The 15,407-nt window shown below is 51.3% G+C and overlaps 5 protein-coding genes across 5 annotated transcripts; 2 read left to right on the forward strand and 3 right to left on the reverse strand.

Annotated features, from left to right (window-relative positions):
- Positions 1 to 719: 719 nt before the first annotated feature.
- On the reverse strand, positions 720 to 2,007 carry Z517_03388 (uncharacterized protein; the record flags this gene model as incomplete). The annotated part of the gene is made up of 3 exons (XM_013432495.1): positions 720 to 885; positions 932 to 1,192; positions 1,256 to 2,007. 3 exons carry the CDS (start codon positions 2,005 to 2,007, stop codon positions 720 to 722), a joined length of 1,179 nt encoding a protein of 392 aa, XP_013287949.1.
- Positions 2,008 to 3,404: 1,397 nt separating this feature from the next.
- Z517_03389 (isoleucine-tRNA ligase) lies at positions 3,405 to 6,668 on the reverse strand (the record flags this gene model as incomplete). The annotated part of the gene is made up of 1 exon (XM_013432496.1): positions 3,405 to 6,668. The coding sequence occupies one exon, from the start codon at positions 6,666 to 6,668 to the stop codon at positions 3,405 to 3,407; it is 3,264 nt and encodes a 1,087-aa protein (XP_013287950.1).
- Positions 6,669 to 7,869: 1,201 nt separating this feature from the next.
- On the forward strand, positions 7,870 to 9,166 carry Z517_03390 (uncharacterized protein; the record flags this gene model as incomplete). Its single annotated transcript, XM_013432497.1, has 4 exons — positions 7,870 to 8,103; positions 8,171 to 8,582; positions 8,668 to 8,715; positions 8,862 to 9,166. The coding sequence occupies 4 exons, from the start codon at positions 7,870 to 7,872 to the stop codon at positions 9,164 to 9,166; spliced, it is 999 nt and encodes a 332-aa protein (XP_013287951.1).
- A 420-nt stretch (positions 9,167 to 9,586) lies between these two features.
- On the reverse strand, positions 9,587 to 12,523 carry Z517_03391 (uncharacterized protein; the record flags this gene model as incomplete). Its single annotated transcript, XM_013432498.1, has 1 exon — positions 9,587 to 12,523. The coding sequence occupies one exon, from the start codon at positions 12,521 to 12,523 to the stop codon at positions 9,587 to 9,589; it is 2,937 nt and encodes a 978-aa protein (XP_013287952.1).
- A 558-nt stretch (positions 12,524 to 13,081) lies between these two features.
- On the forward strand, positions 13,082 to 15,117 carry Z517_03392 (uncharacterized protein; the record flags this gene model as incomplete). Its single annotated transcript, XM_013432499.1, has 6 exons — positions 13,082 to 13,394; positions 13,471 to 13,753; positions 13,820 to 13,997; positions 14,069 to 14,678; positions 14,759 to 14,843; positions 14,904 to 15,117. The coding sequence occupies 6 exons, from the start codon at positions 13,082 to 13,084 to the stop codon at positions 15,115 to 15,117; spliced, it is 1,683 nt and encodes a 560-aa protein (XP_013287953.1).
- Between the last annotated feature and the right edge of the window lie 290 nt (positions 15,118 to 15,407).

Here is a 15,407-nt window from a genome sequence, read left to right on the forward strand (position 1 = left end):
GATGAGGTTGGTAGTTGGGTTGGGGGATGTGCTGTGAGGTACACTGGTAAAAGTTTGCTTTCGGTGGTCTTTTTTGTAGATTCAACCGTGTGTGATCAGGGAGCAGTGACAAGGGGGTTGGAAGAGGTTGCTTCCATAAGCCTCACTTCAGCCTGGCATCTATTCACCTCGACGAGTACCTCGTTTCTCACAAAGGTATTCAGTGAATGGAATTGTCGATGACGTAGGTCTCACGTCACAACTTTGGATCCAAGCACGTGCAGGCATTTCGCTTGGTGCTAGGCATAAGCCAATGAGAATCGAGGCAGCCTTGTTTGTCCGATTTGCCTGATTTGTCTGATGCGTGTTCCATCTTCGACGCCAAAAGCTCGTGCCAGATACACCCGGGCGTAGTCCCCAGTTCTTGTATTCTCCTGGATTGAAGCCGCTTCATGTACTCTGTAGTGCAGACAGGTTGTTGGTCTGGAAACCCAGGCAATGTGACTTCCCTGACCAAGCAACGCTCTGCCAGGTCCATGGAAGGCGAAATGCGGCATCTCCCCTACCGCGGCGGTCGTCTCTGTGATCGATGAATGAACCACGCATCATTCCACGGGTATATCGAGGCTGATAAATGGCAGACACTGCCTCCGTCCCACAATCAGGTCGACTGTCATCGGCGGACATTCAACCGACGGGGTTCATTGTGCAATATCTCCCTTGCCAGAAGATATCTCATTTCAAGAGACCTCTACAGCAGAGTCGCTGTCGGTGCGATTGCCATTGGCACAAGAAACCCTCCCAGGGGCTGAGACCTGAACTGCAGCAGCCTCGGCCGCTGGGGAAACTCTTAGGGTACCATGCTCAAGCTGTTGGGCTAGCTGACGCTCATACCATTCATTAGATCTGGAGCCAAATCAGCTGTGTTCCAAAACGTTGGGCAATCACTCACTGTTGGAGTAGGACCTCCTCGCTCTCCCTCGAATGCATCTTTTTGAGGTGTTGCTTGAAGTTATCCAGTCGAGGCCATTCCTTCTGCGGCCTTGAACAGTCTCTCCCGAAGCACTTGTAGGATTTTAATTTCCTGTTGTTGATCCTGTGGATGACGAATAGATGCCTGTCCAGGTCGTTGCGGGTGGCAAAGCCCTTCCACTTCTGCGGGCAGCCCTGGATTGGGCATTTGTGATCGCGGTTGTGGCGCGCAAGGTGTTTTCTTGTGATTAGTACGTCAGCGGTGATCTTTCGAGTGCTATAAGAGCGGGGTGGATGTGTATACTTAAGGTCTGAGCGGCTTTTTGCACGGTAGCCGCAATCGCCACATTCGAGGTCTATCAGACTGCTCAGTCTTCCGATGCTCGTGCGCCCATCTCTTGCAGCGGCGACCAGCACTGTTGCCGCAGCATGTGGCAGTCTCTCGTCGAGCGAAGCCGTTTCATGGACGTTCTGTGATTGTCCTAAAGCCATGGAGTTGCCATTTTGTGGAGACAATTCTGAGATGTTGGTGTGAGCATCGTCTTTCGAAGGGTTCTGTTCACCGGCAGCGAGGCCGTTGTCCTGTGGACTATAAGAGGGGCGCTGCATTCTCCCAACAGCAGAATCGTTGGCGTGGACATGTCCCTGGAGATCCTGATGGAGGATGTCACGTATTGTAGGGAGAATCGGTTGGCGTACAGCCTCCTTGGCTGGCGGCGCAACAGTGGAAGCCGATCGTCTCCTGATGGTGGATGTTTGACCGATCAGGTCAGACCATGCAAAATCAAGGACACGGCCCTTGACCACTATGAGGCGCTCAAAGACACAGCCATCTGGCACAGAGCACTGCAAGCAGGACGCCGAGCCCTGCTCTACGTGACATCTACTGCCCGCCCGCATACAGGAGAGGCAGCGAGCATCTCCCACCAGCTCTGTGACTGTGGCCGGCCTGGAGATCTCGATGGTCGAATCGTCGTCTGAGCCCGCTTCAGGCTCTGCTGCTGCTGCTGCTGCCAGTGAAGTTGGAACGAACTTGTTATCGATTGAGGTTGGCATTAAGTGGGCTTCCGATATGATTACCATTTACCGACTTAGTTAGTGTTTAGAATTCCCGTGCCAGATGCCAAAAGTACTTTGTAGGTCAGTCCTTTCGTGGGCGGTGGGTTTTCTAAAAACAAGGCGGACAAAAGTGTGGCATCCAGCCGGAATGCTGAATTGATTGGGCTGCGTCTTTTTGGGGGCCGAAGTTGGGTACCCAACTTCCCACAGGCATTTCACTGGCGTGACTGGGCGTCGTGGGCATCTGGTTGCCTGTCGCCAACACTTGTACTCGGAACTTCTACCTGTTACTTGGTGCTTCTGCCTGTGACAGGGGGGGGGGGGTTTTTCCGGGGTTTGCGATTGGTTGCCTTGCCGTGACAGCCTTGTCTAGCCCACTACTTTTAGGAGCATATGATTCGCCGGACATGGTCTACGGTAGTGCATTTGAGCTCGATATGTATGTATCAAGCCACACCACCATGTAGACATCTTTCCCCTTCTGATCCAGATATACACACGACGATACAGATCACCTAATGTAATCCCAGTAACCCGACCACCATACCAAAGTCGAACTTCAAAAGATAACCAACCTCTAAAACTCTTGACAACTCTCACACGATCAAAACGAACAGCCATGCCCACCATGTCCGGCCGCGCCAGGCCGATTGAAAAGTTCGCCGCCGCCGTCGCAAAGTGTTCTGTCGAGGTATGTGTGTGTGTCCTCTCCCGTTTTTGTTTCAGAGATCCCCAGAGAATCGCATTTCGGCTATCTTGTTTATGGTGGCTGACGCCGTCTCTTTTCAGGCTTCTGCGTACGGAAAATGTATCTTGGCCGATTACCAGTCGACGTACCAGGACATGTGTGCCAAGGAGTTTATGAGGTTGAAGGACTGTTATCTGGTAAGTCACCATTTTTTGATCCTGGCGTGTGGGAAAGGGGGACTCGTGAAGTCGGTTCGACGATACCTTTCGATGTTCAGGAGATAAGGAAAGAAAGCCATGGAGGTTCTCTCGAAAAGAGAGGAGTGCTTTACTTCTCGCCTTCTGTATGAGATGATTCAACACGACTCGACACCTTTCTTCTTCCCGGGTACTCGACTGGGGCGAAAAGGCAGAGATGGACAAGTCACGAGTGGTTTACACCAATCCTCTCGTCGAAGATCTTTCTATCTATTGCTTCCTGTGGCAAAACATCTAGCTAATTCTTTTCTTCATCTGCGCAGAGACACGCAAAGAAGTCATGACATGCTCGCTCTATGTTTTACACTTTTTCTCTCTCTTTCGGACGCTCTTGAGCAAATCCACAACACACACCCCTTTTCACCGACTCCGTCGTTCTACAAGAAATGTCATAACAACGTCATCTTCATGCTCATGCTCGTGATGCCACTGAGTAAAAAGCCTCTTGCTCAGAGCTTCAACAACCTCAACAGAAACGTCGCCTTTTGTACCTCCTGCACCTCTTCCACAATCAAATCGGCACCGCCTTTATCGCCATTCACAATTGGTCCCTCGACCTCCGTGACAACGTGATGATCAACGGGCCGTCTCAGCGCCTTTTCAATAAAGGAGCTTTGTTGCTGGAACACTTGCTCGAGCCCGATATTGTCCGGGTCTTGCTGAACTTTGTATTCCATCTTGACATCATCTGTCGGTTTCAGGTTTGCTTTCTTTCGGAGTTGCTGGACTCGGTTGATGATCTCCCTGGCGAGACCTTCCTGTGCCAATTCCGGGTATATAGCCACATCTAGAATGGTCAGAACGTCGTTATCAGTGTTCGTTTCTTGATTCTTTGAAGTCTCGTCTTCCTTGAGCGCCCGTCGGACCACCAAATCGCCTTCAACCAATTCTATCCCAGCCACCGTCAATTTCCCCTCTGACAGATACGTCTTGCAGTCATTGCTGGTGACATCGGGAAGAGCCTTCTTGACTTTTTGCATGTCTTTCTTCAATTTCTTGCCAAGGACTGGCCAGTCCGCCGTTACGCTGTACTGTACATTATATTTGTCTTCGTCTGACGACAGGACGAGATCCCGCACGTTGAGTTCTTCTGTAATGTACCCTTCAAGCGACTTGACGTCGTCAAGGTACTGCTGGTCTTTGTGAATGACCACTAGCGTCTTCAATGGCGTCTTCAGACCGATAGTTCTTCTTTCTCTGGACTGTCTGGCTAGTTCAATGACCTTTTGCATCCGTCCCACTCGTCGTTCCACGACTGGATCGAACAACTCCTGTCGAACTTCGGGGAAAGAGAGGAAGTGAACGCTGCGCATGTCTTGGCTGTGGAGGGATTTCGGTATATAAGGCAGGAGTCTAGTGTAGATGAGATCGGCGATGAATGGTGTGAAGGGTGCGAGTCCGCGGACGAGGGTGAAGAGGACATCAAACAGAGTGTTCAAGGCATGCAGCGTGTCATCCACGCCCAGCTCGCCCTTTAATCTCTTTCGGTTGAATCGGATGTACCAGTTTGTGGTCTCATCGATCAGGTTGAGCAGCCCCGGCACGACCGTGTAGAGTCGGTATGCCGCCATTTCCTCGTTGATATATTTCAGCAAGCTTTGACAGCTGGCGAGAATCCATTTGTCCATGACGTTGGTGTTGGTGGTGTCCATTTCCGGCCTGAACTCGTAGTCAATGCCCTCAATCTTTTTCAGTAGCTCTACTTGACCTTCAAAGAATTTGTAACTGTTCCACAGAGGCAGAAGAACTTTTGCAACAATCTCCTTGACACCGGATTCCTTGAATCTCAGCGGCTCGGCTCGTACGACGGGTGAGTTGATCATGTACAGTCGCAGCGCATCTGCACCGTACTTGTCAATGACTGTGTTGGGGTCTGGGTAGTTTTTGAGTCTTTTGGACATTTTCTTGCCATCTTCCGCAAGCACAATACCGTTGACCACACAGTTCTTGAAGGGCAGTACTTTCTTCAAGTGGATCCCCAAGACGACAAGGGTATAGAACCATCCACGCGTCTGGTCGAGACCTTCGGCAATGAAATCACCCGGGAATGTCTTCTCAAAGTATTCTGAGTTTTCGAAGGGATAGTGTGCCGAGGCATAGGGCATACTTCCAGACTCGAACCAACAATCAAACACCTCTTCAACGCGGCGCAGAACACCATTGCCTTTCTGGCTGGGAATTGTAATCTCGTCCACACTGTCACGGTGAAGGTCTGTGATCTCGCCCTCATAGCCACTGAGCTTCTTCAGCTCTTCTATGCTGCCGACAGCAACAATTTCCGAGTAGTCCTCGCTCGCCCACAACGGAATAGGGGTTCCCCAATATCGGTTTCTCGAGATATTCCAGTCACGAGCGTTCTTGATCCACTCCGCAAATCGTTTCTCTTTCACAAAATTTGGGACCCAGTGCGATTTTGCAATTCCGTCGAGCATATCTGGAATGATGCTTGGCACCTTGTCATTCCCAGCAATATTGACAAACCAACCGGACACAGCACGGTAGATCAAGGGTGTGTCTGACCGCCAACAGAAGGGATATTGATGGGTTAGTTGGCTGTCCCGGATGAGGCGCCCAGTACCCTTCAGATGTTTGATGATGTGCTTGTCTGCTTCCTTCACATGCTGACCCGCAAAGTCTGTGACCTCTTTTGTAAAGCGTCCTGTCTCGTCCACGGGGTTGGGAGGGAGGTGGTCGTGGCTGATGATGCCATTTTCCATGGCCACCCGAAAATCTTCTTCACCGAACGCGGGTGCTTGGTGGACGACACCGGTACCATCATCATCCGTGACATAAGCAGCATTTAGCACTCTGAAAGCACGATCCTTGTATGCCTCATAGAAGTAGTCGAAGGGTGGTGAGTATTGCTTGTCCTTGAGGTCTGAACCCTTGATCTTCTCTAGCACCTTGAACTTGGCTTTCTTCGGGTCTTTATATAGTGTTCCCAACAATTTTTCAAGCATGATGTACTTGCGACCGGAGTCTTGGTCCACAAACTTGATGTACTCGAAATTGGGATTGACGGCCAAGCCGATGTTCGACGGTAAGGTCCAGGGCGTAGTTGTCCAAGCAAGAAGGCTAGTCTCAGGATCCTCAAGGAGCGGGAAGGCGATGACCACTGCTGGGTCTTGTGCCTCCTTGTAATTGGATTGAGCTTCGTGCTGACTTAGCGGTGTGCTCAGTGCGGTTGAGAAGGGCATGACTCTGTAGGAGCGATACACCATGCCCTTGTCGAACAGCTGCTTGAAGACCCACCATACCGACTCCATGAAGGTGGGATTCATGGTCTTGTAGTCGTTGTCAAAGTCAATCCACCGTCCCAACCGGTCAATCGTCTCCCTCCACTCGGCTGCATATCGCATGACAATAGCCTTGCACTCCGCATTGTATTTTGCAATTCCCATCTCTTTCACTGCCGCTGGTCCTGAGATGTTGAATTTCTTGTCAATCTCATACTCGATTGGCAGGCCATGGGTGTCCCAGCCGAACCTCCTCTCGACATAGTAGCCCTTCATCGACCAATATCTCGGAATAATATCTTTTATGGTAGAAGCCAGCAAGTGGCCGTAGTGAGGCAAGCCGGTCGCAAATGGCGGGCCATCGTAAAAGGTGTAGGGCTTGTTGTCTTTGGAGAGGCGCAGTTGGGTTTGGAAGGCGTCAATCTCGCGCCAGCGTTTGAGAGTCGCGGCCTCTTCGGCAGAAAAGTCGACTGCCATGTTTGAAGGGCTGGATCTCCGTACGGATTGTTGGGAGCTCTGAGAATGAGAAGTGCTCTTAAGAGGCTGAGTGACTCAATATTTGATACAAATCTTGGCGGCGACATGCAACGCACCTGCGCCGCTTTTAACCGCCGATTGACTCACCAAACTCTCTCTCTTTTTGAGGACACTATCCTGCTACAAGTCTGGGTTCGGTAGGTTCAAGAAGAACCCGGATAGTCCTTCGTGTGGCAATCGATGGTACTTGGGCACTTTAGGGTGCTAAGTTATCTCTGGAGTCGCTGGTGGGCATGCGCTATTGTCTTCACACTTCGAATTCACTAATGCGGCATGCCTCCACCCTTACCCAGACACGCCCCCAGCTGCAGATGAAACCGTTGCCCCATAACTTCGCCGGTTATGGTGCTAAACGGTCAAGCAACTGTGATACTCAGGTCAAGCGAAGCCGTCTCACTTGGTTTGTCCTGCATTGCCTGAAATCTCATCGAGGCTTTACTTCAGTTGTTTTGAGCATGGTATTCCATCTGGGGCGGACGCGCTACTTCGTAACCCGAGTATTGACTCATTTGCTCCAACACGACGACTTGTTGGTTGGTTTCATCAATCCTTAGTCTGACGGTCAGATCGTAGATGCATGCGTCCATGCGAGTTCTACGAAGACATTTTTCTCACAGTGCTGACAAGTTGACCTCAAGACCGCTTGGAGACGCAGAAAAGTACTAAGATGGAAAAATTGGATTCACGAGACCTACCATCCACCCGTTGATCCTCGGACAAACACTTACAATAACGCCAAAAGCAGAGCTGACAAGCAGAGAAGCATCCTTACTGTACCCTTCCACTGTCGGAGTCCACTGCGCCCTCCCAGAGCCTTCATATGCGTCGCCGCCCCAAGATCTGTGCTGAGAATATCCAAAGCAGCCATACCCTGGCCCCCCGACCACGTGAATTCCACTTTCTGCTGAGATATCCACAAGGAGATCGGCCCCAGTCGCGCTTGGAGAGCTGTTGGAGAAAAGCCAGCAAAAATATCAGCAGGTCAAGAGCAAAGTGTCTTCGCGGTCCACAGTGACGGCGGTCCAAATGAGGCTATGCGGGGAATTCGTCTCCAAACCGAATTCCATACTTCCATTATGTGCAAGTCGAATCAGAGAGAAAGAGATACATTCCGTGTGCATCGATCGTGAAGAGGCCTAAGATGGAGGACAGCGCAGCTCGTGAATCCTACCAGCTCCCGACGGACCCTGTATATGGCTTCGTCGGGATCGGTGTGATGGGATATGGAATGGCAATGAACCTCCGGACCAAAATCCCCGAGACCGCCAGGTTTGTGCTGTGTGAGATCAACGAGACACGAAGGGAGCAGTTTCTCCAGGAATGTAAGGCTTCTGTGGAAGTAGCACAGTCGCCGCGCGAGGTGGCCGAGAAGGCTGTAAGTGAACTCCAACGCCTTAGAGGTAGAGAATGAGTTTGACTCAAGGGAAGCAATCATCGTCTAGGACATTATAATCACTATGCTGCCACGAGCACCGCACGTCCAGGATGCCTTTACAAACCCCGAGACAGGCTTCCTGGCGGGGCTGTCGTCTTCATCATCCACACGACTGTTCCTGGAATGCTCCAGCGTCGATGTCGCAACATCAACTGCTCTCGCGAAGAAGGTGGCTGCCACAGGACTGGCCATCTTCGTCGACGCTCCCGTGTCCGGAGGACCTCAAGGGTCCAATGCAGGCACCTTGACCTTCATGGTTGGAACACCTAACGAGCGGATTTTCGACGTCGTCAAGCCAATTCTGGCAATGATGGGTAAGGAGGACAATATCTACCAGTGTGGAGGATTGGGTGCCGGCCTCGCGACGAAACAGTTGAATAACTATTTGGGCTATGTTGGGTATCTGGGGCTTTGTGAAGGTAAAGTTGCCATGGATCCTTGACTACCGCGTGGCCACTCGCTTTGCTCCCTGAGGTCAACAGCTGACCTTGTACTGCATTTCAGTGATGAATGCCGGTACGCTGTACGGCCTTGACCCGAAAATTCTATCAAGTGAGTTTCCACATGGTCCATGACACGTACACAACCTGCCATGCCATGCTACTACCCCCGGGCATTCCCCTTCTTTTGCCTGCTCTTTTCACCGAGAAAGCGGAAAATACATACTAATCCCGGTCCCTTTCTCCCTTTCGTTGAAGACGTCATCAACGCTTCGTCTGGCATGAACTGGAACTCCCTACACCACAACCCCGTCAAGGGAGTCAACCCCGCGGCATCGTCGGCGCGAGATTTCAAAGGCGGCTTCACGACCGAGCTGGCCGGCGGCGTCATCGACGACGCGGTGGCCCTCATGGACTCTGTCGGCGCCAGCACAGTCCTCGCCGAGCCGGTGCAGAAGGTCTTTGTCGAGGCGAGGAAAAACGACAAGTGCAAGGGCATGGAGGCGAGAAGCGTGTGGAAGCTCTTCGCCGAAGATGGCGGAAGTGATGTGCGAAAACTTTAGATATTGTGGGGGGAGCGATGGTGTCGAGAATTAAAGATTACAGTCTCACAGTCTCACGTCTCGCAGTCTCGCACTTTATGCTTTTCTTCCTGTTCTTCTCTCAATGAATGGCGAGGTCTCGGGCTGCTATTAACCCCACTTCTTGATGAATGTGATGCGTGTGGCAGTCCTCTTTTCTTCTCACTTTATCCCTTTCAGTTGCTGGATATAGACTACTCGGGCCCTTTGATATTCAGAGACGCGGGATATTCTTCTGGTGCAAGGGAACATTAATTACCTACTGTACAGGGTATCGTTCTATACTGTGTCGACTTTTTGTTTCCAATTACATGGCTCCCCGGTATGCTGCGCGCCCCGCCCAGTGCATATACGACGCGGTAAAATGGACTGGCGTAGCATCTCGGCGACGCACAGGCTTTATCAGTCCACGGCGTCATCGCTAGCTCCTGCATCCTCGTCGCCATCGTCTTCGGCTTCGGCATCGTCACCCTCATCTTCTTCGTCTTCGTCTTCATCTTCAGAGACTTCCTGGCCCAATTCCTTCAGCTTCTTCTTGTCAGCAGATCTCTTGGCTTCGAGATCGCCAAAGACGACCAAAAGGTCGTCGAGTTCAGTCTGGACGTCTTTTCGAGCAGCCTTCTCTTTCTCGAGGTCTTCGACGAGGTGCTTGGAACGGTTCTCGGCGTCTTGAGCACGACTCTCCGCTCGCTTGAGGCGCGCTTCCAAACTCTCGGTTTTGCTCTTATACTCCTCGTGCGCGGTCTCAAGGTCCTGGACATGGTTGGCGTCGGCCTTCTGCAGCTGGGATTCCAATTCCGAGATCCTGCGCTTGAGGTCCGCAATCTCGGCCGCTTCTCTCTCTCGGGCCTTTTGTGCCTGGGCTTCTACCTCCTTTAGTTCTCGTGTGTGACGCTCATTGAGAGCCATCTGCTCTCGCGTCGCTTCTTGCTCAATCATTTTCAACCGCTGTTCGAACCGTTGGACTTCCAACTCGTGCTGCTTTCGCGACGTTTCAATGGCGGTGAGATGTTCATTGCGTCTTCGGTTGAGTTCTTCTTCATGATGCTTCAACAGAGTGGCCTTCTCCTGAGCGAAGTCGTTTTGTATTTTGTTGATTTCGTCCTCGTGGTTTTGGTGCAGGCTCTGATTGATTTGTTTGATCCTGGAGAGCTCAACCGTCGTAGATTCTCGCGTCCGGCGGTGATCGAGCTCCTCTTGTTCCAACCTCCTCCTGAGCTGCAGTAATTCACCATTGGCAGCCTCCAATGCTTGTTTCTGTTCCTCGACTTGAGCTCTGAGACCGTCGACGAGGTCTCTGGAGATGCCCTTCTGAACGCCGTTGCTCACAATAGAAACCTCAAAGTTCGGATCCCGGTCAATGGCTCGGAGGAAACGGCTATAATTGTCCTTCAGAAAGTCGATGAAAGTCTTGTCGAAGAACACTTCAGGCAGGCCACCGTTGCCGGTCTGCGGTAGAACTTCAAAGTCTCGCACAAAGACATTTTCCCGCAGCTTGGTCAAGCGATCCACGTAAGCCTCCCTGCCTAAATTTGTGGTTAGAAGCCCATGAAGCGTGCTCCGTGGAATAGGAGAGTCTTTTGTTGAGAATTCATAAATTACTCCTAGCACGAACGCGCAGAGACCAGCAACGAGAGGCATCGAACTTTTGGTGAGCTTGACAGCCGCAATAAGACCTTGCACGTTGCTGCCCTCGGCAAGGAAGTCGTTGACTGATTCTGGATCCTCAAACAGCCATATGGATAACAACATCAGGTAGCCGAGCAAAGCACGTTCATCCTCGACGTGTTGTACGCCCGCCACAACATTGCTTGCGATGCTTTGTAGGAAGGTGACGACCTCTTCGCCACTTTCGGCGTCACCCTCTGTCACTTGCAGGGCCATCTCCTTGGTCTCAGCATTGTCGTACAGGAGGTGTAGCAAAAGCACCGCGGCCATCCATTGTTGGTATGGGTCAGAGTTGTTACGTGACCCAGGAGGTTCGAGCAAGACGGTAAGCATGTTAGGAATGGCATCGTCGCCCGCTTTGTGTCCCTCAATAGCCCTCCGTAGCACGTGATTCCGGATGCCGACATGGCCATTCATGAAAGCTTCGAGGCAGGAACATGCGGCCAGTCGGACGTCGAATAGGGCCAGAGGAGCTGGCTCTAGTGTCACTTCTAGCAGTGACTCGATTACGTTCTGAGTTCGAAAAGCAGGTTTGTTCGGCTTGAGCGACTTCTCACTGGTGGCATTTGACGGGTGGCCGTTGGTAGGAGGACTATCGGGCTCTTTGACTTGGACTCCAAGATCTCCGAACCGTTCCTGGAGACTATGATTTGCTCGAATGATGTCGCCACATGTTTGCAGTGACTTTGTTCGCACACTGATGCTGAATGCAGGATGGAAGGCAATTCGCAAAACAACGTCTAAAACTCCGGTCGTCCAAAATACCTGTTGATTGACCACGGTCCCTTGGGCACCCTGAGCAAGAAATAACTGGATAACGCCCAATAAGCCCCAGACATTCATATCGCGCTGTGGTTTCAGCCATTCTGAGCTACCATCCCCCGAATCTTCTTGGTCCACGGCGGCCAGCAAGAGGTTCTTGATCTTTAGGATTCCCCCCACCTCTCTGAAGTACGATTGGTTCGATGTGTTGAGGTTCAGAAGATTGGCCAAAAGTGACAGGCAATCTTGCACGGTGGTAGAGCCATGTGTGAGACCACCGTCGCCGTCAATCAGAGCAAAAACACGGTCAAATGCGTTCTCAAATGCCACCACTTTCTGTATTTCACCAGATGTGGGAGTCAAGGCCACCAGCAGTACCAATGCCTCATTCCGAATCGCTTCCCGTCTGTCATCCAAAATATTTGTTATTCGAGAGACACCCAGAGGCGCAGAGAAAATAGCCTCTTGTGTGCGCTGTGGCCGCGCGGTGGATATATGGAATAGAATCTGGAGGACATATAAGCGTAAATAGAACTCATTAAGCTCGAGCAAGTCCAAGAGAGCTGTGATGTTGTCTTGTCTCTGCGTGAACTCGTCGGCCAGCCACAGAGTGATTTCCTCCGACGCCTCAGTTGATTTCTCATCCGGCTCAAACAGCATCAACAGTGTCTCTAGCAAGATCTTGATCGTGTCTGAATCTTCTCCATCTCGCCTCAATCCGGCAATAAGATCTCTCAATGCGCCGGAAGCGACCGAAGCAGGGTATAACTTTGCGAAGCTACGCAGACCGAGTATAGCAGCCCGCCGATCTTCTAGTAACGTGGCAGTTGAAAGGCGGCTGCTGAGTGTCTGGATGGTGTCGGTGGCAGTCTGTCGTGCAGGCGCCTGGGCTTCGAGGATTCGCATCATTTTGAGGGCAGGGTCATTGTCGTGGGTTGGAAAGTCTTATATTGACTCCGCGTCTGTCAGCCATGGATTAAGGAATCTCTGCGCACATTCTCGACAGAGTCAGAACAGGTACAGAGGGGCGAAGTGTGAAGGCTGGCAACGGTTGACTTAAACCAGTGTTCGCATGGACCGCGTTTGTGCTCTGGGAGTCTGAAGTGACAACTTGTCCGCAGGCCAAGAAAGACTCCGGGTGTAAAAGCAGCAGCACGATTAATCCACCGGTCAATCAGCCTCGTCCTACAGGGCAAGGCTGTCTTTCCACTCAAGCCACTCCACGTAGCCCGAGGCAATAAAGGGGGACTCCCCTCTCTAATGTTCCCACACATCTCCAACAATGACAATTCGGGGTTGATGAAAGCAATATGTAAGTTAGCAGGTGTATGGGGCAGTTGGCGCACTCTGCCTCGTATGAACGAGTTTCAGAGCTATTGCACGAAAGGCCGCCGCTCATCGATTCCACATTGCCCCCGTCTTGTTCTGTGTAATTGAGCGCGCTGCGGATCCCAATCAGGCCAGGCAATGCTCAGATCTCCTTATACCATCGATATTCCCCTTCTCGATGTCAACACCTTTGTCTTCCGATCTGGAACTGAAACTTCGCGGGGATCGCCTCAATACTTTGATGCTGATAGTCCTGCCAAATGTTTCAGTCTGGCACAGGGTGAAATCTATTCCAAGAGACTGGCCCTTGGGTTACAACAACTGGGCCTCCAAAGCGACGAACGCATACTCCTATACTCCAACAATCGACTTTTCTTTCCGATCGTGATATGGGGAACTATTGCTGCGGGATGCATTTTTACTGCCGCCTCACCTTCAGCATCCGCGTCTGGTGCGTTGTTTTCTGGTCGTCTTATAGAATGGGTTGTTCAACAGAGGATGCTGCGTCGACTGACTTCGCATCGAAGAACTGGCTTACCAGGTGCGGGATTCCGGTGCTTCGTTGCTGCTCACTGGACCCGATGGGATTGATATTGCCCTTAAAGCTGCTTCGGAAGTAGGGCTATCACGGAACAGGATTTTAGTTTTCCATGATCCAGATGAAGATCTCTCATCGTACCATCTCCATGGCTTGAAATCATGGACGAATATCTGGACGACTGAAGACGCCGTTCGACAGTGGTCCTGGAAGCGTCTAGCCACCGTCGAGGAACTCGATGGAAAGACCGCAATCGTCAACTATTCCAGTGGGTAAGTTTCGGCAAGATACCTCTCAAGTCTACTAGAGTGCTCCATCACTTGCTGACAGCTCTGGAGAACCACCGGGCTGCCAAAAGGGGTCCAAATTTCTCATTATAATCTCGTCGCCAACTCAGTACAGCTTCTTTTCAAACGGTCTATGGTGGGAAACACAGCCAAAGCACGTGCTCGTAAGGAACGACTCGACGTGTCGGGCGAACGATGGCTGGCGCCTCTGCCCATGTATCACGCCTATGTGAGTGATAGCTCTCTCGGGTGTGGGTGTTGGACAGCCAACCCCGTAAGACAAACTTACGTTGGTGATAGGGTCAAACATATTACGGTATCAATGCTGCAGCATGGGGGGCAAAGGTCTTCATAATGTCAAAATTCAACGTTACGAGGTATTTACAGTACCTTGACGTCTATCGCATCACGTTCATGACAGGGGTTCCGACCGTCATCGCTATGTTGTGCAAGCAAGATGCTCCCGAACGATACAACTTGAAGTCCCTTGAGCAGGTTGTGACCGGCTCAGCGCCTCTCGATCCGGGGCTGGGGCGACTTCTAGCAAGGATGTATCTTCGGCCAGGTGTGCAGGTCAAGCAAGGCTGGGGAATGACAGAGTGCACCTGTTCTGTGACCAGTTTCCCACCAGATGAGGAAGATGATGGGCGCTCAATTGGTTGGCTGAATCCTAACTGTGCAGCGAGGATTGTCCCTATTGACGAGGATATACCAAAGTCCACTTCCTCGGGGCAGGAAGCTGGGGAGTTATGGGTGTCAGGGCCTAACATCATGAAGGGATATTGGAACAAGCCTGAGGCGACCGCAGAAACGATTGTGTACGAGGACGGCCACCGATGGTTGAGGACGGGTGATATCGGATACTATGATGATCAAGGGAAGTTCTACATCGTTGATCGGCTGAAGGCAAGTATTTAACCTGGTAAATCGGGAAGTCGGGTATATCGGTCTCTGACTAATGGACTCATCAGGAACTTATCAAGATAAAAGGTCTTCAAGTTTCGCCCACCGAGCTGGAGCTGACACTTCTCAACCATCCAGAAGTGACAGACGCCGCCGTTGTGGGTGCCATGATGTAGGCTGTCACAGTATTCTCAGCTTCTGTTTGAAGATGGGCTAACTGATACGGTGGTAGAAACGGGGAGGAATATGTCAGGGCGTTTGTTGTCCGAAAGAATGATTCACTTACAGAGAAAGAAATCTTCGAGATTGTCCGGAAGAATTTTGCTCCTCACAAATGGCTTACTGGAGGAATTTACTTTGTTGATGAGATTCCAAGAACAGGAAGCGGGAAGATTATGAGACGAAAGCTACCTCAAGTGTTGTCGCCTCGGCCTTGGAAACTGTGACTGGGTCAAGAGTCCCGAAGGGGCTCATGTGAATCATCTTTGACGACCAGATGCTCGTGCTCACGAGTGAAGATGACACTGGCAGGCGGTAGCAGGCGGCTTTTGTCCTTTTCAGACCCACCTTGTGATGAAATCACACATGTTAGAAGACGGGGTAAATAGACAAATGGAGAACTGTGCAGTATCTATGTAGGTTGCACTCACTGTCATGACTGGTAGATGTGATAATATGTCATTTGTGGCCCACCGTAGATGTGTTGTCAAAGCTGCTCTACAACCCTATACTCCGC

Source organism: Fonsecaea pedrosoi (genome assembly GCF_000835455.1).
Source record: "Fonsecaea pedrosoi CBS 271.37 unplaced genomic scaffold supercont1.2, whole genome shotgun sequence".
Lineage (NCBI taxonomy): Eukaryota > Fungi > Ascomycota > Eurotiomycetes > Chaetothyriales > Herpotrichiellaceae > Fonsecaea > Fonsecaea pedrosoi.